The sequence below is a fragment of the Aythya marila genome (genome assembly GCF_965140915.1).
Source record: "Aythya marila genome assembly, chromosome: 19".
In the NCBI taxonomy this organism is placed as follows: Eukaryota; Metazoa; Chordata; class Aves; order Anseriformes; family Anatidae; genus Aythya; species Aythya marila.
Window position 1 is genome coordinate 3,857,795 of NC_139060.1, and position 23,168 is coordinate 3,880,962.

Sequence of the window (23,168 nt, forward strand, 5' to 3'; positions counted from 1 at the left end):
ACACACGGACTTGGTCACCAGCTGGGGCTGCAAACCCAAGGCAAGTGACAGGTGGGGAAACCTGAGTTGTAGCCACGTTGCAGGTGTTTCCTTCATTCCCTCAGGTCCAATAAATGACCTCCATGGGTGGTCAAGCCCTCTCCTTCTTCCAGCACCTCTTCCCTCCTGGCTGAGCGGTTACCGATGTGCCAGCAAAAGTGGTCAGCACTATATATTCCTCCAGGGATTATAACCCGACTTGCTCCTCCTGTACAGCTCCTCCTGGCTTGTTGGGATCCCTGGACGATGGCACAACCCTCACACTGCGCTCAAGGGGCAGAGCAGAGCCACTGGATTTAGGGATGCTCTCTGGGATTTTGTTTTCCTGGGAAATGCCCGTGGCTTCCTCTGACCCGTCAACAATATGGAAGCAGAGGCGTTTCCTAGAGCCTGGGGGCTATTTTGTTGTGTTGCAAAGTCGGGCTCCGAGGCAAGGCTCCGGTTAGCAATCCCAACCACAGGTACAGCAAGGAGGCAACTCGCAGTGCCGAAAATGAAGCAAGGAATAAAAATCCTCCGATAAGTAAAGAAGCGCAGAAAACCATTAAGTACTAATGCCATCTACTGGGTATGAGGAAAAATAACAGAAAAAAAAAAAAAAAAAAAAAAAAAAAAACACGAGAAAAGGGAAAAAAAAGACCCCGGTGGGAATCCAGCAGCCATGGCCCTGAGAATCACCATTCCCATATAGAGCCCAGTGCTGAGACTGCAGGTCTGAGCCCCGGGTCTCCCAGGTGCCTTACCAGGGCGACGTGCTCATGTCCCCTCCAGGAGCCCAAGGAGACCGACCTGGGAGAGCCCCCAGCCAACATCTGCAAGCATTTGCCCCCCAGTGTCTTAAACACGTCCCTTGAAGACCAAACAATTAGGTAATGGCAGGGACTGCGCTGCTAAAAGCCCTAAGATAAATGCATCCTCACTCCCCAGAATTACTGGAAGCTGTGTTCAGGGCATGAAGGAGCTGGTAACAGATGATGATTATAAATAAAAGGAAGAAGAAATCTTTGAGATTTGCGCTGTTCCCTGGTTGAGCTGCAAGGCTCCGGCTCTGGTGGGTATTAATTGCTTACAAGCCCACATGTATATTTTATGCTCAGTACCTGCCTGGAACATTTGTTGGATTTAGCCTTGATTGATGAACCACTGATTATATACTTCTGTGGTCCTCGGCAAATTAATAAACTGTTGACTGGTAAAGATTAACAACATGTCATGATTCGAGAAACAGTGTCCAGAGTGAAGCTGAAGCAAACCTAGTGCTAAAATTAGTATGCGAGTGCTCCCTGAACTCTATAAAAAGGGGATAGTTTAATTAAATTACATCCCGATATTGCCCATAGCACTTACCAAATTGGCAAATTGAGTTCACAGCAGTTCAGCTTTAAAACTAACTGACATCCCTGCAAATGTGCAGCAAATGACCCCATCCCTGCTGGCACTGGAGAGCCAGCTCACGCCCGCAGCCTGGGGAGGCAGCTGGGGAGGAGACACTGGCACCGAGACTGGGGCCGGGGGGGATTCAAGGTCACGGCCAAAGGTTGTGGCTGGGTCAGAAACTCGGCTCCCACCACCTGCAGTCCCACCCTGCGCCACAAACACAGCCCGTGGGGAGCCCAGATTGGGGAATCGCTGGGTTTGGCTTTTTTTTTTTTTTTTTTTTTCCCCCCAGGAAACAGCCACGTTTGCTTGCAGTGCTGCAGTTCCTGGGCACCTGCAGGGCACCGATGGGTGTAAAATCCTGCAGGGGGGGAAACAGCAGCGGGGGGCAGGGCAGGGGCGAGGTGGCTGCACCCCAGCACCGCTGCATCCCCAAACTCCCTGCCCAGCTCCTGCCAAAGCTTCACGCCAGCAGGTGGGATGGAAGGGAAAAAGGCAATTTCCCGAGCAACAGAGTGTGAGGCCGTTTGCAAAGCAGCTCCGGCATGTTTCCACGGGGAGGGCTGTGTTAAATCCCCCAGCATCACGTCGGGGATGAAAGCAGCCCTCCGTTATGGGGCTCAGCACTGCTGTCCCCAGGCTTTGGGGAAAAAGGAGCCACGAGGAGGGACGGGCATCGCTGAGACCGTCTGGTGTGATGGGGGGCACAGGGTCCCTGGCACCCCCAGGGCTCCAGGCAGCACCTCTAGCCCACAGCCCTCGGGGAGCAGCAGGAGGTGACTCCCCGCTCCTTCCTCCCGGCCTTCCTGCCGGAGGTGTTTTGTTCTCCTTAAATACAGCCTCGTTTAGCCATTACAAAAGCAGGGGGGGTTATTTTCCCTGAGTGACACAGTTTTCAATTTCTGCCGCTCTGTGTGCCGGCACGGTGAATGCTAGGCCTGTAATTTATTGACAATTTCTATCTTAATATATCTTGACTTTTAAAAAGAGGCATCTCTTCCCAGCGGCACAGGGCAATCAGAGCCCCGATTGTTTCTGACAGTGTCTGGAAGGCACATTAGTTTCCAGAGCAAAATGACACCCAAAAAAAAGGAGAAAAAGGAAAAAAAAAAAAAAAAAGCCTGAAAGTGAGCCCCTCCCTGGAAAGGGCCAGAACAAAAGAAAACAACAATGGCAAAAGAAAGCACGAAAGGGGGAGGAATAGGAAGGAGGAGACGCGGGCGCTGCAGGGCCGAGCGCTGCTGTGACACATCAGGCTGCTGTGCTAAATGGCCTTAACAAGCAATCGGAGAAGGGGATAATGAAAACGCCACCCCGGAGACGGCACCACTCCAGCCTGACCTTTCCAGGCTGCTGCCGTGTATAAACATCTTCAATAAATAAAGAGACACTTAACTCCTGCCTCGGTGGCGGGCAGGGGTGACGGGCGCAGCCTGCGGGAGCTGGGGGCTGTGGAGCAGGGGCTGGGGGCAGCTGGTGCCGTGCTGTGATCCCCTGCGATCCCCTCTGATGGCACTTCCCCTCTGGGCAGGTGTACAAGCATTCCCGTGCTAATCGTTGTCTTGTTCTGGGCAGATGGAGCCGTGATGCTCCAGCTTCCCCTGGCAGTTTCCCGAGGCTCTGCCCCCTGCCCCGTGGTTCAGGCTCACTCCTCGCCCCAACCAGCGGTGCCGTTGCCATCAGGAGAGGGGGCAGAGCCGGCTGGTGTGCTGAGCCCCGAGCCAGCCTGCTCAGAAGCACGGCAAAACCCCTCTGCGCATCGATAGCTGGGAACAGCTCAGAGCATCTGCCCCAAATCTGGGGTCTGAGAGGGCTCTGGGCGCAGCCGGCTGTGTGGTCAGCCGTGAGCGTGTTCAGAAACAGATCAAAATATCTGCTGTACTCAGCGTGCAGCCCAGAGCAAGCAGCAGCATCCCCTCGGTCCCATCCCCGGTACGTACCACGCAGCCCGTCGAGTCCACCTTGCGGTCCGACACGCACTTGAAGTTGCGGGTGCAGCCGCCGTTGTTGCGGGAGCAGTCCCGGACCGGCCCGAAGGAGGAGAGCAAGTCATTGATGGTTTCGAAGTAGGTGGACAGCATCGCTTCTTCCCTTGGAGAGAAAAGGCACCGTTAGAGAGGGCGGGGAGGGACAGGGAGGCGGCGGCAGGGGCAGCGCCACACCTCATCCCCGAGGAGGGCTGCTCTGGCAAAACCACGGCGTGAGAGGAACAAAACTCGGTCGGGGGAAGTGTGCCAAGAGTATGAAGGCTTGATGACCTTGCTGCATAATTCATTCGCTGCACAGCTTTGACATCCTTGAGAAAAATCAGCCAGCTCTGAGGTTGCCAGGTCTACCTGCCTGCCATTCCCATGCGAACTGCCCGCTACAAGAGGCCTGGTTGGTATTGCTAGTGGGGAACCAGCCCCATACGAGCCAACAGGGAATCCACAACAGTGAAACTCCTCGTGGAGGTTTTACACCTGAGCCAAGCCTCCCTGAGCACCCGCACCCCATCCATCACGTGGGGATGTCCCTTAGGATTTAAAGCCACACAAAACGTAGCTTTGCTTTCTTGCTGGGATGTGGCCGGGGGATGCTCGTGCCTGCGGGGCTGGGGACCCCAGCGGGGTTTGGGGGTGTCTGGGCACAGCTTCTCCACCACGTCCCTGCACACCCCGGGCACAGCTGTGCTCTGAAATGCCTTTCTTAAACATGCAAGAAGTGCTAACGTTGATGAATTCAGTGGCCATATAAAGACTTGAGAAGCTCCCAGCCCTGCCTCTCCGAGCTGCGCACACAGCAGATTTTGTCTGTGACAAAGTACTCGGCACTTTGTGCTGGGTTCTTGCTAAGGGAACGCAGATGCTTGTTGAGAGCTCTGAGCATCTCTGAGGTATTTGTCATCTGCAGAGCATGTTCTGTGCATTAACAGATTGCCGCAACCCATCTTGGGCACCGGATCCGGACACCGACAGCAGCGACGCGTGGGAGACGAAGCGCTTCACCCAAGGTCAGGGAACAAGTCGGTGATGGAGATGGACCTGCCCTCCGCAGGCTATTTATTAGATCTTTATCCAGAGGAGGCTGCAAATAAGCACTGACCTTCCAGCCTTAAACCACCCGCGAGGCAGTGCCGGCAGCCACGTGGCGCTGCCACCGCCCTGCGGCACCTCCCCTGCTCTCCCAGCGGCACCAAACAGCCCGCACGGCCACTCGATGCCTGCTGCTACGCTCTGGTTTTGGAGTTTTTTTAACTCAAAAACCTCACGCTTGGCAACAGAACGGCAGAGGAGGAATATTCAGCAGTCCCCGAGGACGGCGGCGGAGCAGCGCTGCACCAGCCGTCAGAGGAGGGCCCCTGCGCACACAGTCGCCGTCACGCTCACGCACGCAGCCCTGCCAACACCCAGCGCTGGAAAAAGCATGAGTCAGGCCTTAAAAAAAATGGTAATGAGATTGGCATAAAAACGATGAGATTTTAAAAATAAATCAATCATTAGGAGGGTTTTTTCCTTAATTTGCCTTCTGCTTTCTGAGCCTTTAGGGCGTAATTGAGTTTTTTTTCCCTGCAAACGTGCAGGCCAGAAATCATCCGAAGACCAAACCCAACAAAAAGCAGCAGCTTTCAAGTCGAGTTCTAACAGATTTAGGATTTTCAGGCAATTCTTGGATTCCAGAAGCTGGGACTCACTGTCTGCACTGCCCGCTTTCACCCCAATTAATGCTTCCCAATTAACTTTTCCCTTTTGCTTATCTCGTTTCCCATATTCCCCCTCTCTTGGCCCATCTCCTAGATTTTCCAGTATATTTGGAGCTGAATCTCCCTCTGTCCTTTCTTGGTCATGTTTCAAATATCTTTAGAGGCCCTTTTCTATTAGCACTCTGTTCCCACCAGAATTTGCAGCTCCTCCGAAGTGAGGGAGTGCGAAAGGCAGAATATATTAGATCAAGGCGCATATTTCTGCGGGAGGGAAGTGGGGAGAGAAAGGGCATATTATTCACTAACCAAAAAAAAAAAAAAATCAACCAAAAAATCCACAAAAAATCTTGATGACTCCCCCACCAGCCACACGGAAAGCTCAGCCCCACCTGGGTCGGATGCTGAGCACCTCGGGACCGCACTGGGCTTTAATTCCAGCCTGGAGGCACAAACGCGGGGAGGCTCACGCACCTGCTGCAATCAGAGGGGGGAGCAGGAATCTCACTCTCCAAAACGGTGCCTGGCATCACGGATCACCGCAGAGGAGCCTGAATGAGCCATTAAGAGCATTAAAATATTAACGTCTCTGGGAGGTGGGGAAGCACAGCTGGAGGCATGCGTTGAAATGTCACCAGCCCCAGCCGGGCAGCCCCAGCCCCTCTGCCTCCTCCCCTCCAGCTCCTGCCCTTGATGCTGCCCAGGCCCCCACTTGGGTGCCTGGGCACTCCTCCAGCTACCCAGATGTGTTAGGGGAAAATGGATGGTATTTTACCAGTATTTTATGCCTGTCCTGAGCGTAGCCAGAGCACCAGAGCCTTGCTGTGCCTGTCAGGCTGAGCTTGCCATGTGTGGGCAACTGGAAAGCTGTCCAAAGGCAGGGGATCCTGGAATGGAGAGGATGGGGAGCTCTATGCTCCACACAAGTTGTATGTACCGTGTCACACACTTGGAGGCAGGGGGAGATCTGAAAGGCGTGTATCCTCATCCAAAAAGTAACAGAAAGGTGGAGCAGGGCAGCGGAGCAAAATTTCCCTGCATGCCCGAGCTCCTTAGTGCTGTACCACAGCCAGGTGGAGAAAATGGGAGACCCCCAGGGGATCCCCGACCCTGGCACACCGGGGGGATGGGGCAGCTCCCCAGCAGCCCCAAGAAGGCATGAAGGACTGTCGAAAGGGCATTTAGGTGCGAGTGACCTCGTTTCTCACACCGTATTCCCCACAAGCACACGCACACCCGTGAACACACGCACACTCGTGCTTCACTCCCCAGCCCTCCAGGCACCCCCAGACACCCAGGTGATATTTTTCAATGAAATGCACTCTGCTCCCTGCCAGAGCCCGCCGATCACAGAGCACACCTTGGTAAAACCTACCCTCCTGACAAGTTATAACGCCACAAGGGGTCTGTGCAGCATGGCACAGCAGCCCTGCTCTCCGCCACACCTTGCACAGCTCCCGCACAGGCCCATGGTGCCCACCCCGTGCCACCTCCTGTCACCTGTGTGTGTGTCACTTCACTCCAAAATGCTTTCCTCTTCAACCTCATCACGGCTCCGCATCCTCCCCCTTTGTTCCAGGCCCTCATTAATGAAGCAGATTCAGTGACAAATATTGCTGGGGGTTATTTATTCATGAAATATCAACACCGTGCAATTCTCAAAGCCTCCAAAGTGCTCATCTCAGAATAAGCTCCTGAGCATCACAGTGGCTCTGCTCTCCAGCTCATCTTGGAAGGGGATTAGTGGGTGTTATTCAACTCAGCTGCCCCTTTTTATTGCCTACTAATGGTTAAAGACTTCAGCATCTTACAAGGTTAACCATCACTGAGAAAAACAAGGAAGAAAAGGAGGCAAGCTGGGACTTAGCTAGCGCTGCTCCACCATCTGCTCCCTGAGCTGTGTTTGGAGAGGGATCAGGCTGGAGGTTTGGGGCCCATGCCTCTCTGCATGCTGCAGTGCCAAGGCAGCGTCACCCCAAGGGGACAACGCGGTGCCCCACGTGGAGCATCCCACTGCTCTCCTGCACCTTGTCCTCCCCCAGCAGCAGGGCCACACACAGGGGGTGTCACTGTCACCCCCGTCCCACACCCGGACAGGCCCTGGCTGCCTTCAGCTGCAGGGAGCAGCACACAGGGGACATGCCTGGCCCAGGGCAAGGGCAGCACCAGTCCCCCAGGGACCCTCATTCCCTGCTTCCATCAAGACCCCACTTGGGGACCTTACCAGCACTTGCAAAAGAGCACTTAGCAATGCACACCCAGATTCTCCATTTTTCAGCCCAACAGATGCTTCCCTGAGCAACTTTGACTGGTTCCTGGCCATGAAGCTTCTGTGCTGCAGGTGTGGGGAAAGGGCTGCCCTCCTTGCTGCTGTGGGGTGTCTCCCTGTGCAGCCAGACATTATATCCAGATCCCCCCTGGATCCTTCCTTCTTGGCATCTCACCCGGGGATAGATTTACCCTGAGCAATGCCTGAGGTCCCCAGCTATGCCACGAGCACTTATTTCTCCCCATGCATAATGCTTTCAGAGGACCACCTGTGCTCTCACCTGCTCCCATCTTTCTCTCTCCTCTTCCTTTTCCCCTCACGTCTCTTTTTCCTCTGCTAAAACAGCCAGCACTGAAATCATTACTGAGGGTGCTGAACTCTGCATCGAGCTGCAGAGCAAACCGCTCGGAGGAACCACTGGGACCAGGGATGCCAGAGCTGGGGGAGCCCCTGGGTGCCTGGCTCGGCGCTCGTGGAAGCTGGGGAGCTGGGGAGGGCGAATGCTCTCGGCTGCGAGTTTGAAAGATCAGCCCTGAGAGGGAATTGCAGCCTGTAGAGGAAGCCGAGCTCACTTAGTCCTTTGTCCCTGGCTTGCGTCAAACCCCGGCGATGCAGAGCTCCGGGAGGCTGAACAACGCCGAGCACAGCTCGTTACAGAAACGATGCGCTTCCCAAAGCCGAGAGTGTGCTGCAAAACCAATAATCACATTTTGTAAAACACAACTTACATACATATGGAGAAGCATTACCTCTGCAAAGCCGAGCGTGCAGACACGAGATGTCAGGAGCTGACCGGCCCAGCTGCATGCAGGCAGGACACGAGGCGTCCACGCTCATCTGCACAGCAGGGCCATGCTGCTCCCCGGGGATTTCCCTTCCCTGGGGTCACCCAAAGACCCCAAAGCCCCCTCTACATTACTTCATTTTCACACCTCTGTCCACGGTCCTGGTATTACTTCATTCACGATCACGTTGGGGAATGAAGGCAATGAGAGAGAGGGATTAAAGGTGCTCGCCACTGTTGGGTCTCCAGCTGGAGATGCTGTCAAAGTTATTTACAGTACTCCTAGCACTTCAGGTGCTCGTGGCACCATTCCAGCTGGTTTCATCATGACACAGGCTCAGCAGTTTTGTATACAGAGCTGTGCAGTTAAACATCCAAACTATGACAAATGTGCAATAAATGGTCACCTGAAAAAAAGTGGTCTCTGATTAAAAAGCCACAGAGCATGATTCTCCCAAGAATTCAGGATTATTTTTTTAAAAAATTCTGCCTGCAAGAAGAGACCAGCATCTCTACAACCCTCTCCTCCACCCACTGCACTGTTAACAGCATCTGCAGTGAATGAAGTGACCGCTTCCTGCAGCACCAAGCCACGAGCAAGCATTTCCACACACTGAGAGAGCAAAGATGCTCCGGGAAGCCGGTCTGCAGGCACGGCATCAAAGGGGCCACTAAGCACAGATGTGGTTCATGGGGCTGCCTTAAAGGGGATGGCAGCTTCTGCCTTACAAACTGCACGGTTTCAATCTTTAAGCTCACCTCCCCAGCCAGGTTTCTTAACATGGTACAAGGAGATGTGTGGGCACGGAGCGGATTGCTTATTTTATGTGGAGTTTCTCAAGTCTGCCCAGTGTACCCACAGACGTTTTTCAGTCATTCTGACAGGGGTGGGAGATTTGAAGAAAAACTGTCATCCATGTCAGGTCCTAAACTGTGCTAAATCAGCCTGATTTGGGTGGCATCAGAGAAGGCATTTCCGTGGAGCTACCTGTCACACCACTGCCGATGAGCTGCTTACTATCAATTTTCCTGATAGTTCCACTTCTTTTGGTAATGCTATAATAAATGCTTGCAAGAAAGCAAAAACAAAAACAAACAAACAACAAAAAGCTCTCCCAAGAACCTTGAGGTTGAAAGTGTCAAGAATTTCCTACCACGCTTCAATAATTTGCTAGAGAGTCAATAAAACCATCGCTCCGCCGGAGCGTTTCAAAGCCTGCCTTGGCAACCAGAAGGACCAGAAATTTAATTAAAGCAAAGCAAAACAAACACTACACAATAAAAGCAGCCTGACAAAACCCACCCCATACAGCAAATGTCCCAGTGGGCACAGGGCAGCCAGGGAAAGGTCCCCCTAGTCCCACTTGATGTCCCCTCAAGCTCTGCAGTGCAGCTCTGCCCCGTGAAGGGTTGGGATGCCACACATGAAGTGACCAAGACTTTCCCCATTCTTAACATTTTTCCCATCTCAGGAAAGCCTCAGCAGTGCTGCTTTGACCCTGCAGGAGCCAAAAGCTAACCAAGTGCCCTCTGTGCACAGTGGCACTGGCTCACTCTCCCAAGCAACCACAGCACGGGCAGGTTTAAGAAAAGGCACGAGAACCATGATGAAGTTGATGAACCACATTAGTTAAGTGCCCTGGAGATATGTGCATCAGCAGCCAGTTCACAGCAGCTCATAATGACCCCCAAATTCACCAGGTTGCATGTCCCATGCAGTGGTGGCACCATCCAGATGCTCCCGCGCTGCAGGCCCCGTAACAGCAAAATGCAGGATGGGGTGGGATGGGACAGGGTGGGACAGGGTGGGACGGATGGGTCACGATGGGATGGGTTTGTCCCTCAGGGGGACAGAAATCTCCCCAAAAGCACAGGTCTCAGCCTTGCCGTGCCACGCTGGGCAGACATCGCCACTCGCTGCACGCCTTCCACACACTCCTCATTAGTCTCATCAGGCGCTAATTATTCAAGGCAGGATGTGACTTTCCCTGTTTTGAAGGTGTCTGGCACTGATGGAGCCATTTTTCCCCCTTTCACACAAAGGTGGATCCCTGGTGGTACTGTCACAGCTGCTCCTAAAACCTCAGCTAACTGCCCCGAAAGGACTTCCCAGCAATCTGCTTCCCTCTGTACTGGCAGCCAGAGACAGACACACCAATTCAAGCTTTTGTTATGAAGTTCTTTAAGTAACTACAAAAGCCTCAAAATTATCTGAAATGAGCCTGACCCATTTCTTTCCCTTCCCTTCTTGCACACAGCTACTCCAAACTTCACTTGCAAAGAAAAAACTCTTTGCGACCTGATTTGTGAACGTTCAGAAAGCTGCAGCATGCCAGGAGCATGTGGAAAGCACAGCTTCAACTCCTTAAGAGATGGAATAATACAAAATTGTCACACTTGGAGCACCAGGAAAAGAAACCTGGAGGCTCAGGGAGGAGCCGTGGCAGCCCCGGGTGCAGCCAGGGTCACCCAAGCACTGCGAACACCGACCTGCACCTTGTGGCCAGGGGCTCCAGGCAGCTCCAACCCTTAATAATTTAAACAATTAACAGCGGTGGAATCTGCTTGCTTAACATGGAATCGGTGGTAGTAATACGTCCTAATTGATAGTAATTGAACACTAATTAACTTACAAAGTAATATGTTTATCTAGCTAAATGGATCACGCTAATGGTGCGGGGTTATCAGTCGGGGAAGCAATGCATAATTAAAAAAATACATAAATGGAAATTATCAAATGATTTCTCTATGCTAATTAATATTTTTATTAGCTCAGTTTGCCCAGCAATTCCTTCCATCCCATCTTCCCAATGTATTAATTTCAAAGTTGTGGCTGTGTAAATACATTTCTGCCTTACGTTTAGGAACACAAGCGGAGGGACCCTTCCCTGCTCAGAGGCGAGGCGGCGTCAGGCAGGAAGGCGAAAATCTGGGCAGGAGAGGGACCGGAGGCAGCAGCGAGTGCTGCTGGGCACACCTCACTGATGCTGCAGCGAGATGAGGCATCTGGAACCACCTCCAAACCTCCCAGTTAAATGATGTGATCTGCTGGTACCTGGGTGCGACCCAGCGGAGGGACTCACCGCACTCACTTAATCCCCAGAGAGCAAAGCCACAAAGCCCTCCAGGCTTTCTCTGCCTGCATGTCGGGATCTCCAGCAGCAAAGAGGTCCTGCAGAGCACCTTCTCTGCGAGGCAGACCCAGAGTGAACCCCCCAAGGAAAGCCCTAAATGACTGCAGACCCCACGGACAGCACAAAGCCGCTGAGCCACGGACCCAGCCCGCAGCCCCGCACAGCGCGGGCACGCACCAGGTGTGTGCGAAGTAGAGGGAAGGAAATGGCACAGGTTGCGAAGTCACATACTCAAAACTTCAGAAAATGTGAGACCTAAGGTTGCCTAGGCAACCTTAATTCAGCCCCCGGTGATTATGCACTCTGATGAAGGTGTTGATTGCCAGACCACACACGCGAGGGTTATCTGAACGACCCGATCCTCCCCGGCTGCCGGAGGTGATGGTGCTGAGCAATAGCTCAGCGTCTCCGGGGGCCAGAAAGAGCAGGGAGCTTGGCATTAGGGCATCCCAAACCGACCCCAGGTGCCTCTGAACACCTGCAGGTTTCTCAGTGCCTCGTAAACAAATCCATTTGCAGCTTCTCGGCGTGTTTGCTCCTCGTTGGAGGACGCAGAGCTCCCCTTCATCGTGCTCTGCCCAGACACTGCTCTGCATGCACAATTACTCGGCTCCTCATGGGTTGCTTGTTGGTTGCTCGACGCCAGGAAGCAGCAGTATTTCACAACCAATAAAGTGATTAAGTTCCCAATCTCCCTGTTATCGTCCCCGTTTTACAGATGGGGAGCCAAGACCTGGGAACGGTAATGTAAAAAAATATCCCCTGCATTACGTGAACCAAATCTGAGACATTTAGACTTGATTTTTCAGAGTACTTAGCATTAAATGACACTTCCTCTGCTCGCAGCACAGCTCTCATTGACTCGGGTGGAAGTTTTTACTGCTCCACATTAACGCAGATCATTCCCCGAGCAGGTTCATTGCCTGTGCTGAGCAAGGCAGAGGTGAAAAGCAGTGCGTGACCGTGCCATTAGAGACGTTTCCATAATGCATATGCACAGAGGGGCTGCCTGAAGGCTGCACTGCAAACTGGCCCTGGCACCTGTTGGCTTTGGAGCTCGGCAACCTTAATAAGGTTTGCTAAAGAGGAGGTCGCCTGGGGTTTTATTCTGGGGAGGGAGGAAGGGGAAGGTGTTGCGAGCGCTTAGTTTCTTAAGCTGGAAAAGAAGGAATTCATCTCCAGCAGCTGCCAGGAGCAGCCATGGCTCAGCCTGCGGGCGGGCAGAGCTCTTCACCCTCAGCTGCAGGAGCAGGGCCCTTCCTGCCCCGCTCACGGTCCTGTCCCCTCTCGTCCTGGTGTGTCCCATTCCCCCGGGTCCTCTTCCCGACCCTTTTGGCTGCCTGCTGCCTCCCTCCCTGGGGATGCTTTCTGTGCTCAGCCAGGGAGCTAAAATCAACCAAGACTTCACTCTGCGTAAAGCAGTTGGAGGTTTTCGGAAGAGCTTTTAAGCTGGCCAAATTAATGTATTTTGTTGATTGTTTTTTGTTTGGTTGGTTGTTGTTTTTTTTTTTGTTGTTTGTAAAAGAGCCTCATAAATGTTTGCCTCAATCCCCTGCCACGGTTTTGCCTGGAGAAGCGAAAGAAATCTTAGAAAAACAAGCAATCAAGCAAAATCCTGGACAGAAGGCCTGGGATGTATCATCCTAAATTATTAAAGGCTGAAAACATCACGAGATGGGTCAGGCCCCCCCAGTACGAGGCAGCGACTGCCCAGGCTGACCTAGAATACAGCAGAGCCAAGCAGACCGCGCTTCAGCTCCGTGCAGCTTGGCCAAAATCCCATTAATCTCCCTTCTGAGATGGCCGGGAGCAGTTCAGCTGACAGCCGACCCCTCTCCAAGGCACACGTGTCCGCACCCAACCCGGCCTCATTAAACGTGAGGATGCTGGGGAGGGCCCGAGCACCTGGTTGCCTTCCCCAGATCTTTGTCTTTCAAAATAATTAGTGATCAGCAGTCCAGGACTTCAGCTCGCTGCTTGTTCCCCATCCCCAAGTGACTCCTGGTGCTTCATTCCTCGCCCTTGGGTGCAGGTCTGGCACCCACAGCTCTGCTCTTGCAGTGGCATCGTGTGCACCTGCCTGCAAAATGTCACCATGCCTGGGCATCCCGAGCCTCTGCAGGGTGACCGGTGCCTCCAGCAGCACTTTGCAACTGCAAGCCTGCAAATCCCAGCCTGGGATTCAGATTCATATGTTTGCTTAAGCACAAATGCATTGCTGTTTTCTTTTCCTTCCTTTCTACAGCCTTCCAGGGTACTTTGGGGTAAGTTCTGGGATCTAACGGGCTCTTCTGGATCTGAGTTTGCAGCAATTTGTGAGGGTCAGTAGGGAAAGCTGGGCTTTGCAGGGAAACAGGAGAAGGAGCCCATCCGTTCACCTGCAGGCAGGCACCAGGACTAGCCCACATCCCAGCCCCAGCCACCCTCGTTACACAGCGATTGTGGGCTATTTCCAAGGTACCTATAAAGTGCTTAGATGCAGTGGTGAAAAGCACTTTAGAAATGCCAATAGAATTAGATTAGATAAATAGGAAACGGCCAGGGCTGCGGCAGCAGACGGTTATGCCCTGATTTTTCGCAGTTGCTGAGCACCTGCTGCTCCCATCGATCTGCTGCGAGGAGACGGGGCCGAGTCCTGGGAAAGCGGGTGCTGGCGCCTGCAGGCCGTGCAGCACCCACGGCTCTCCTGCCACAGCCAGGGCAATGCCAGGCTCTGCAAGAAGGCTTCCTACCCAGCTGACCCCCCAAAAAACACACCATGATCTCCTTTCCCCGATCTCTCTGCATCCCAGGCTCCACCAGACCCCTCCAGCTCCTGGTGCTGCACACCAGGGATCGGCCGCGGTGTGCCCCCGAGGAGCCAAGCCCCCAGCTGCATTAACCAAACACCACTCGCCTCAGGCACTTCCTAGGGGTGCCTCTGTGCGTCCCTATCCGTGCACAGCTCCTGCTATAGGTGGTGCCTTCTGTCAGCAACACCCGGTGATTTCCACAAAGCCAGGTGAAGGTCCTCAGACAGAGGAACGGAGGCACAACGGAGTTATTTAGAGCTCATTTCCCGAAGCAGCCTTTGAAGTTAGAATCCAATTAATTTTCTACCTGGGGAGAGATTTGCATAGGGATTCTCCATCCATATGGATGGATTTATTTTTTTTTTTCCAAAAGGCCTCAGCTCTTATCCAAGACACCCAACGTGGTCCGTGTTTCCCAAGGTGCCCAGCATCCACTAGCAGTCCCTGGGAGCACAGACGGGTTTGCCCCAAGGGCAGCACACACGGGGAAGCTGGCTGGGCACCAAACCCTTCCGAGGACTGCTCCTCCCTGGCTCTGGTCCCTGGGGCACCCCGATCTGCTGCCGCCTTTGGTAGGGACCCTTCGCACCCTGCCCGGCGATGAGGGCACTGCTTTACCTCCCTGAGCAGGAGCTTTGAAAGGGCTTTCTGCTGCCTTACCTCCCTGAATGGGCTCAGCCCAGGATCAGAGATGCCACCGCTGGCGTGGGGAAGTGATGGGCATCCATGGCTGGGGGAGCACCAAAACCACCCCGTGCAGCAGCCACAGCCCCGTTAGGTCACTGTGGCTTATCCAGATGCTGCCCACACACTGCCAGAAGGAGTTGCCTTTTTATCCCCTTCCCCATGAAGATGCCACACGCCCCGTGCCCCTCCTGCCACCACTGCAGCTCTGCCAGCACGGCCCCAGTGCTGAACAGCCCCCACACGCTGGGCCTGCGAGCTCTTTGGGGCAGGAGCTTTGTTCAGCCCCCTGCATGGGATAACTCTGCTCATTCATCAGTTTTGAACCTGTGCTGCTTCGCAGCCTGATGAACACCCTGGCAGAGATGGTGAAAGAAGCAAACCACAGACCCGGGGAGCCTGCGGTGCGGTGCCTGCACACCTCTCATCCAGGGAACGGCTGCACAACGTGGCCTCCAGCCTTCTGAGGAGGACAGCGAGCTCCAAATATGCACTAAGCCCCCAGATGCAAATGTTTTACCACCAAACCACACGAACCAGCAGGGAGCAGGCAGCCCTGGCCACCACCTGCAATGAGCTGACCCGCGGGCGTCCTCCCGGCTCTGCAGCCCCAGGGGAGTTGCTGCACATTTTTAGCCTCGCCTGCAGCCATATCACAGAGCGAATGCTGCCAAGCTGTGTCCAGGGCCAGGTGCATTCAGGAAAAAAAAAAAAAAAAAAAAAAAAAAAAAAGGAAGATAATCAGCACTTTAAAAAAAAAAAAAAAAAAAAAAGACAAAAAATCTGGCACTGAACTCTGTTGCATCCATTTTTGTTCCTGCTGAACCAAATTGGCTGCCATCAAAGCAAATGGCAGATGAAGAAAACATTGACTTTCTGCTTGGGTCAATAAACAAGATAAATTGAGCAGGGAGTTGGAAACGGGAACATCATCATTTACCTGGGGAAGGGAGAGGGTTAAAGGCAGAGAGACCGGAGCTGTGCACTAGCCCATATCTCCGGTGAGGACCAGCTGTCCCCGTTCCCCTGGGAGCTCAGCGCTGGGAGGTCAGCAAATCTTGGGGCTGGGGCTCTGCTGCATCACTCAGTCCTTAAAACAGAGCACCCCAGACCCAAATCCTGGGATCAGACTGTGGGGGATCCCAGCCACGTGATGGAGCATCTGCTGGTGCCAGAGGCACTGCCATGGGGCCAGGCAGGCGCCTGCAGCGCTGCCCAAGGACAGGATAACGCAGCACCGAGCTCACACACAAACACACCCCGATGCCGAAGTTAACTTGGAGCTCCTCTGGACTCACTCAGGTACCGAGCACCTGCAGACATCCTGCTGTTTTCTGTAAATCCTCATGTTGTTGCATTATTAAGCGGGGCGTAAAGGATGCACGCATTTATTAAAGGCAGAACGGAGCGTGCCCGTTGGCAGATTCTTCGACGGGATCAATTATTGGCACCGAGCGCCCCACATCAAACGTGCCTGGGAGAGCTGTGCTCCAGCAGGGGTGCACCAAGGGCTGAACCCGCGGGTCAGCGATGGGAGCTGAGGGCAGAGGTGTGTGGGGTGGGAGCATCCCCCCCTCGGAGCCGTCCTGCCCTGGTCCATCACCTTCATTCCAGCTGCCCGTCGGACCCGGGTGCTCAGTCTGAACCACAATTCGCACAAGATGCTGATGTGTGGGATGTGGGCATCACTGCTCCTGCCCGATCGGATCTGTCAGAGCAGGGGAAGCTCGCTGGGGAATCCGTGCTCCAGCTGCACATCCAGCAACAGGAGACTGAGCTCAGGAGAAGAGGAGAGGGGAAAGAAAAGAAAGGAAAAGAAAAGAAAGGAAAAGCAAAGCCCTGGTGCACTGCAGGACCACCTTCTTCCCCCCGCTCGTTGCATTCCGCTTTTGTTTTAGTGCCTATTTGAACAAAAGAGACAAAACGGAAAGGTTTCCATGCTAATTAATCCAAGGTCTGCTCCCAGGGAGCCGAGGGGATGGGATGGGGCTGTGCAGAATACAATTTGCTTCCTTCAAGAGGTGTGAGAGACAGCAATGTAAAACCCAGCACCGTGGAGGCAGCAGCGGGAAGGTGCTCGGTACAAAACAGGCATTTGTACAGCACAAAACACGAGCCCGCGTCGGCGGGGTGAATACAAAGGAGGTTACAAGAGCTCTGAGCAGCGAGGCCTCGGCGCTGGATGCTGAGCAGCCACCAGCACAGACACACAGCCACGGCAAGGGACGGATCCGGCAGCACCGCTGGGGAAATGCCAGGAGCTGGGCGGTGGAGAGAAACCTCCCGGGAGGGGACGATCCCTGCTGTTCCCTGATAGAGTGGGGAAATGCTCAGCACCAGCATCCCTGCAGGTGATGGGATGCCAGGAGTCCATCGGGCTCGGTCCCTGCACATCGCAGGAGGGCTGCTGCCCCGCGGGGGCTCACAGGGCACATGGGGTGCTTGGGGGCACACAGGGGGCCAGCCCTGGCACGGGGCGCTGCTTTGGGCATGGCAATGCCCTGGCTCGTTTCACACACTGAGTGAGGCTGAGCCGAAGCCTCCCAAACAAACAGACCGAGACGTACATGACAAAGTTGGATTTTTCAGCCACTAAGCAGCATCAGAAGAAACCTCTGGAGTGGCTGCGAGCGTGACCCTTCAAAAAGGGGTCAACCGAGAGCTTTTTGGACACAGCGCTCAACAGAAAGACAAACCTGGGGATTTACGAGTGCGAAAACAGGCTGATGTTTGGTTTTTTACACCATTCTACCTAAACAGACCTCTGCACACATATTTGCCAAAGGGAAGACCGGACTGAACTTGCCTCTCCAATTTTTTGTCTCGTTGGAAGGAGCACTGCAAGGCTGAGCCGACCGCCAGCCGTCAGCCTGAGGGCAAAGAATTTGTCCCCATCCGCATCACAAGAGCCTCCCTCCCCAAGTTCGACTTCAGCAACATTCACTTCTACCTCTCCACCACCCAAGTCCGGTTTAAGAAATGAAGATGACCTTAAACCTCCTAAGGGGCTGCTCTGCCAGAGGAACGAGGAGGGAACGCTACCCAGAAATAAAGCATGGACCAGGGGCTGGATTTACTGCAGCCCCTGCTGCTGAACTGCTGCACGACCGCGGGCGACTCACGAGCTGTGTCGGTGCTCCAGACTCCTCATCTGTAACACGGGGACAACACCAGCCACCTACCTCCCACGGAGCCGTGCAGTTAATTAATGCTGCTTTGAGCTGTGAAGATGAAAAGCGGCACGTAACTGCAAAACAGTGTTTTATTATGATTATGAATGGAGCTTCCACTCGTTCCATTAGAGTGAACCTTACAGCAGTGCTACTGTAGATACCGCGAATCGTTCCTGGCGGCTGCACGACTGCTGGCACTCACAGGGTTTTGATTGTAGACTTGCACGTAAGAGCTTTGAACAAGTCAGGGGGAAAAAGAAGAAAGCGAGGTAGCGGGGAGAACAAACAAACAGAGATTCCACCACATCTTGTGCTTAGCACCCAGCGAGCACACGCCCACCCGCCCGGAGGCTGGAACAACAACAACAAAAAGCCCGCAGACAAAAGCATCTCACCTCCTGCTCTCGGCTCTGCTTTGCATGCACGGGCTGCCACAGCCCTGTGCGTGTCACGTCGGGACAGATTGTACAGCAAGGGCACTCGAACAGCAAATTGGAATCTCACGGCCGCTTTAGGAAGTGCTTCACTGCTTCGTCTCGACTCGACAGGTGAGACAACTGCGGCACAAGGCGCTGAAGCCGCCTGCTCGTGGGCGTGTGGTGAGCTGTGGGCACAACGAGGCGCCCAAAGAGCCCACGCCACAACCTGTCCAGGCTCAGCCAAACCCCCCGTGCACCCCTTGTTTGTGCCTGTCCTGAAAAGCCCCTGGCTCTGCAGCCAGCATCCTGCCCTGCAGGGATGCTCCCCAGCACCAGTACCCAACACCAGTACCCAACACTGTGCCAGATGCACGCAGGCACAGTCCCCCTCCTGCCACGAGTGTTTTGGGGTTTGTGACACCAGAACACAGCAAACAAACGCTCAGTTCCTGACTCAAACCCTTCAGGCAAATCCCCTTTTTGTGGCTGTTTCCTGCAGGGAAGCCAGTAGCATTTCCTTTGCTCCACCCTGTGCTTTTTTAGCCCGTCTCTCCAAGGCAGAAAGCCCTCCTTCCCTGCACATGCAGCACCTGGCATGGGTTTCCTGACCCTGCAGTTGGCCTTTCAGTGCCCTGGCACTGCGGGCAGAGCAGCACGCAGCTCTCAATCACACCTGCACTGCTGGCACCTCCACCGTGCCCAGCTGAAGGACGCGGTGCCTGTGGTACACAGCGGCAGCGCTGCTCCCGACGGCTCCCTCCCATGTTTAATTCAGAGGCTAGTTTAGTTAATCTATTTTTTAATAATTCATCCCTTCCATCTTAATTTTGGTAGTTGTTGAAAATCCCTAATAAAACATTTAAGGGCTCTTTTACTGAAGCAATGGCATGATTTACTTGATGGAAGCCGGTCTTTGATGTCCTGCCTTAATTCCCTCCCTCCTGCCGTGCCTCGATCCTGTTTATCGCCGTGCTGGAGGTAAGAGGTTCTTGTTGAGTTTTGTAGCGCTCCGACGCTTGGTCAGCGTTAATAATTCAGCCTGGACAAACCGTGTAGAGCACAGGAGCCTCCTCCTTTTATCCGTGGCTGCCTCCGTCCCCGCAGCTCGTGGCACCGGCACTGGGAGCAGGCAGGGCATCCCGGCCGACGCACGTCAGAAGCGTGAGCAAAATACCACAGGTGCCAACTACATTGTTCAAAGAATATACACCCTTTTATAGCACTTATATTTCATTCTCTACTGCCGGAATGGAGAAACATGCTGGGTTTTTGCATCCGTAATTGGGGAAGAGCAGATGGTAGAAGCACAGTTGGAAGTAATACGGCCATTAAAATAATCTATACGGCTCGTAACTCTCCAACACGTGAGGAGAAGTGGAGCCTGCCTTCGCCAGCACGCTTCGCCTGGCCCTTCACCGGGCTGGGATGGGGGTGGGAGTGTTTTTTGTGGTTTGGGGGATATCCGGGTGTCTGGGTGGCTCTGATGGCTGTGGCCATTCCCCTCTCCCAGGCTGTCGGTCACCTCACTGCTCAAGAGCTTCTCTGCAGGGTCAGGCCCAGAGAAGTGTCCAGAAAAGCCCCAAGTGCAAGCAGCTATGTGGAAACCAATGTTCTTGCTCTACATGTCCTAAGCTGTGGTTTCAGAAACCTCTGTGCCCTCCAGAAGTCCCAGCCACCAGGTTATTTGGCAGCTCTTGCTGGGTGGGGGCTTATTTCTGGGCATGGTGATTGCTCCACATTGGTTTGTTTTCCTTCACAGACACACCATAGAAAAGTTCCTATCTTAACGATTCAGCATAGAGAAATGTATGAAATCTCAGAGGAGCAGAGTGGAAAATGCAATCCTTTCCTACACAGACCCAGCGGCCAACATCCCCGTCCTGATTTACAGAGTGAGGAAGCAAAGTGAATCGCTGCAGGAGCCGTTCCCTGGCAGGGAACCCAAGCCCCCCAGATCTCCACGAACACCTCCCCAGGCCAATGCAATGATTTTCCCAGCCAGAAAGCTCTTCGTTCAGCTTAAAATCTTCCCTGCAATCATGCAAGCGCCTCCCCAGATCCTTACCCTCTGCCCTGAACACACTGGAGCCAGCAGGACATTACCTTGACAGCTGGCTTTGCTTTATGGAGCTGTAAATACATTTTTTAATAGGCTGGCGGCAAGAAAGATGTGTTTCAGACTTGACAACATCCCAAATTAACTGAGATTCATTTCAAAAAGGGTGAAGGGGGAGAGGAAGGGGGAACACGAGCCTGAAACCCGCAGAATATAAAGCCTTGAAAGAACTGCCAGACAGCCCCTGCACAGCTGCCTCCTGGCCCTGGGAAAGGGAAAAAAAAAACCTCCAGCAACATCAGGCTGGAGTGGACAACACCGAGGAGGTTGCTGTGGGCCATGCTCATGCTCAGAAAGGCTTTTTTGTTTTAATTACGCTTTTTCTGGGAAGAACACAGCCTCTGCTGGTGCCCAGCTCTCCCCTGCCCCATTTCTGCCCTGAGGCAGCCCGGGTCGGGGTCCTGCTGCTTCCCGGGAGCACCCCCAGATTTTAGGGGACCAAGAGCCTCCAGAAGGGGTGGCTGAGCCCTGCACGTCCCCCTGGCCCCAGGAGCAGGGGGCAAGCACCAGCACTGGGGGGGGGGGGGGGGCCTGCAATAAAAGGTTTGCTGCCTCCACTCTGGTGGCATCTCCTCCTCCTCCTCTTCCTCCTCCTCCTCCTTCTTTCTCCTCCTCCTTCTCCTCCTCCTCTTCCTCCTCCTCCTCATCTTCACCTTCTCCTCCTCCTCCTATTCTTCTCCTTCTTCTTCTCCTCCTCCTCCTCCTCCGTGTGCTGGAGCATTAAGCCTGACGTGCCTTCGTTAGCCCCAGCACTGCTCTCTGACGCCTAATTTGACTAACCCTTTAGTGACTAATTTAATTACCCCGGCCCACAAACTGACAGACAGCTGTTAAAAATGGTTATTGCATTATTAATACGCTCCAGTAATTTCCCATTAAAACTATACTGTTAATAATTTTTTCCCTGTATTTCTTCCCTCTTAATTAGTCTATTTAAAACTTTGAAGGAATATTCTCTTTATGGTAAATGGGAGCGTCGAGCAAATTACATTTTTGATTGAATACTTCTGTGATAGGCCAGCAAATAAGACCGTTGAGTTGTTAATTATTGTCAGAGTTTCACACGATGCCTGCTAATGAGGCAGTCAATCTTCTCTGCCATTCCTGGAATATTAATGGAAGCCTTTGGTATTGATTTTGTCACCGGGGGGAACCAGGAAATCCTCTCCTCCAGGTGCTGGGGGGCGGGAGGGGGCTGCCTGGTGCCGGATGGGGTCGTGGAGGGGACCGGAGACCTTTGGGATGGGCTGAGCCAGCGGGGGCGTGAGGCAGGGTTGAGCTCAGGAAGATGTTGGGTGCTGGCCTGGCTTGCACCCCCAAAGGGTGAGCCAGCATGTTCCCACTGGGCATGATGCCCTGGAGGAACGATGGATGAGCCTCCCCAAAAGCTGGCAATTGCTCCCAAACCACTGCTCAGTTGGGTCAAAATCCCACAACAAGAATTCAGAGCAGCCAAGTGACAGCGAGAGGCAGGGACTGGGAAGCTGCTCAGTGGGGTGCACCCATCAAAAAGGAAAGGGAGCAGCCCTTGCCAGCACAGGAGCATTTCTACGGGGTATGTGGGGCTGTGCTGGGCAGCACGGCATGGCACTGAGCTTACCCCAGGCAGCTGAAGCACAGTGACCAGAGACATTTCCCTGCCACCCCAGAGGTTTGCATGGCACGGTCACACCTAGCACACAGAGTGAGTGGCAGCTGTGCAGGTGCCCCATTTGTGGGATCAGCAAAAAATAAAAAATAAAAAAAATGATTGTGGACCAAAGGAAACCAATTTCAAAATCCAGATGGGCCTAAATGGATTTTGATTTCAGCTCCAGGCAGCGGCGGCGGACACAGAGCTGGATTTGTCAGGACTGTATGGCACCAAGTCAGAGCAGAAACGTGGCTCTCCTAAATAGGTCACACGGCATTTTGTGCTCGGTTTTATTTCTGCAGACGTGCTCTGAGTCTCTGGGATTGTGCCCAGGACGGGCACAATCAATGTGCTCACACACAGCCCCCAGCCCGGCCCAGCTGCCTCCACACTGCCTGAGCATCCCCAGCCCCTCTCCCACCAGGGAAAGCCAGGGGAGATGAGATAAACCTTGCAAAGGTCACCAAATCCTGGTGACAGCCGGCGATGTGCCGGCACACACCAGATGGCCCAGCTGCCATGGAGAGGCCAGAGCCTGGGGACATCCCTAGAGCGATCTGCTGCAGCTACCTCACACAGCACAACCCACGCCATCCCCCCAAATTCAGTGGGGCTGATATGGGGCTGCCCTATGTCTGCAGGTACATCGAGATGTCATCGAGAGAGGGACAGGCAGGGGACATCATCTGTGCAGCAGGGTGGAGGATTAGTGCTGCTGCTCCCTGGGCACCCGGTGTCGCCCCCGCTGCTGTCCCCGAGCCCATCTGATGCCCGCTTTTGCTTTACGAGCAAGCCAGGCGCTGGTTTTACTGCAATGAAGTTTTTCAGGCTCAGGCTAAAAGCTGTATTTTTTTCTTTTCTTAAACTAGGCTTCAGTAAATGAGGAGGTTTCAGCTTATAATTAATTGCCTCTGCTGCAGCATACCCTGGGTGTACCGGGAAGGGGGGAGCCTGGAACCCCCTGGGCTCCAAAGGAGAGGCCTTGAAAAGCGCTTGGGTCAGTGCAGCCGTTCCTGACTCTCCTCCTTTTACATTGGTATTAGTTGTATGAGTTGTGTTTGGGCACAAA

At 53.7% G+C, this 23,168-nt stretch overlaps 1 protein-coding gene across 1 annotated transcript in view; it reads right to left on the reverse strand.

Moving 5' to 3' along the window:
* Positions 1–23,168, reverse strand: part of LOC309885677 (astrotactin-2-like) — a gene marked incomplete at both ends in the record, with an annotated part of 105,806 nt that overhangs the window by 23,507 nt on the left and 59,131 nt on the right. The window contains one exon of the mRNA XM_082775900.1: positions 3,357–3,507. Within this exon, the coding sequence (XP_082632026.1) occupies positions 3,357–3,507 (151 nt within the window). The remainder of the gene's footprint in view (positions 1–3,356; positions 3,508–23,168) is intronic.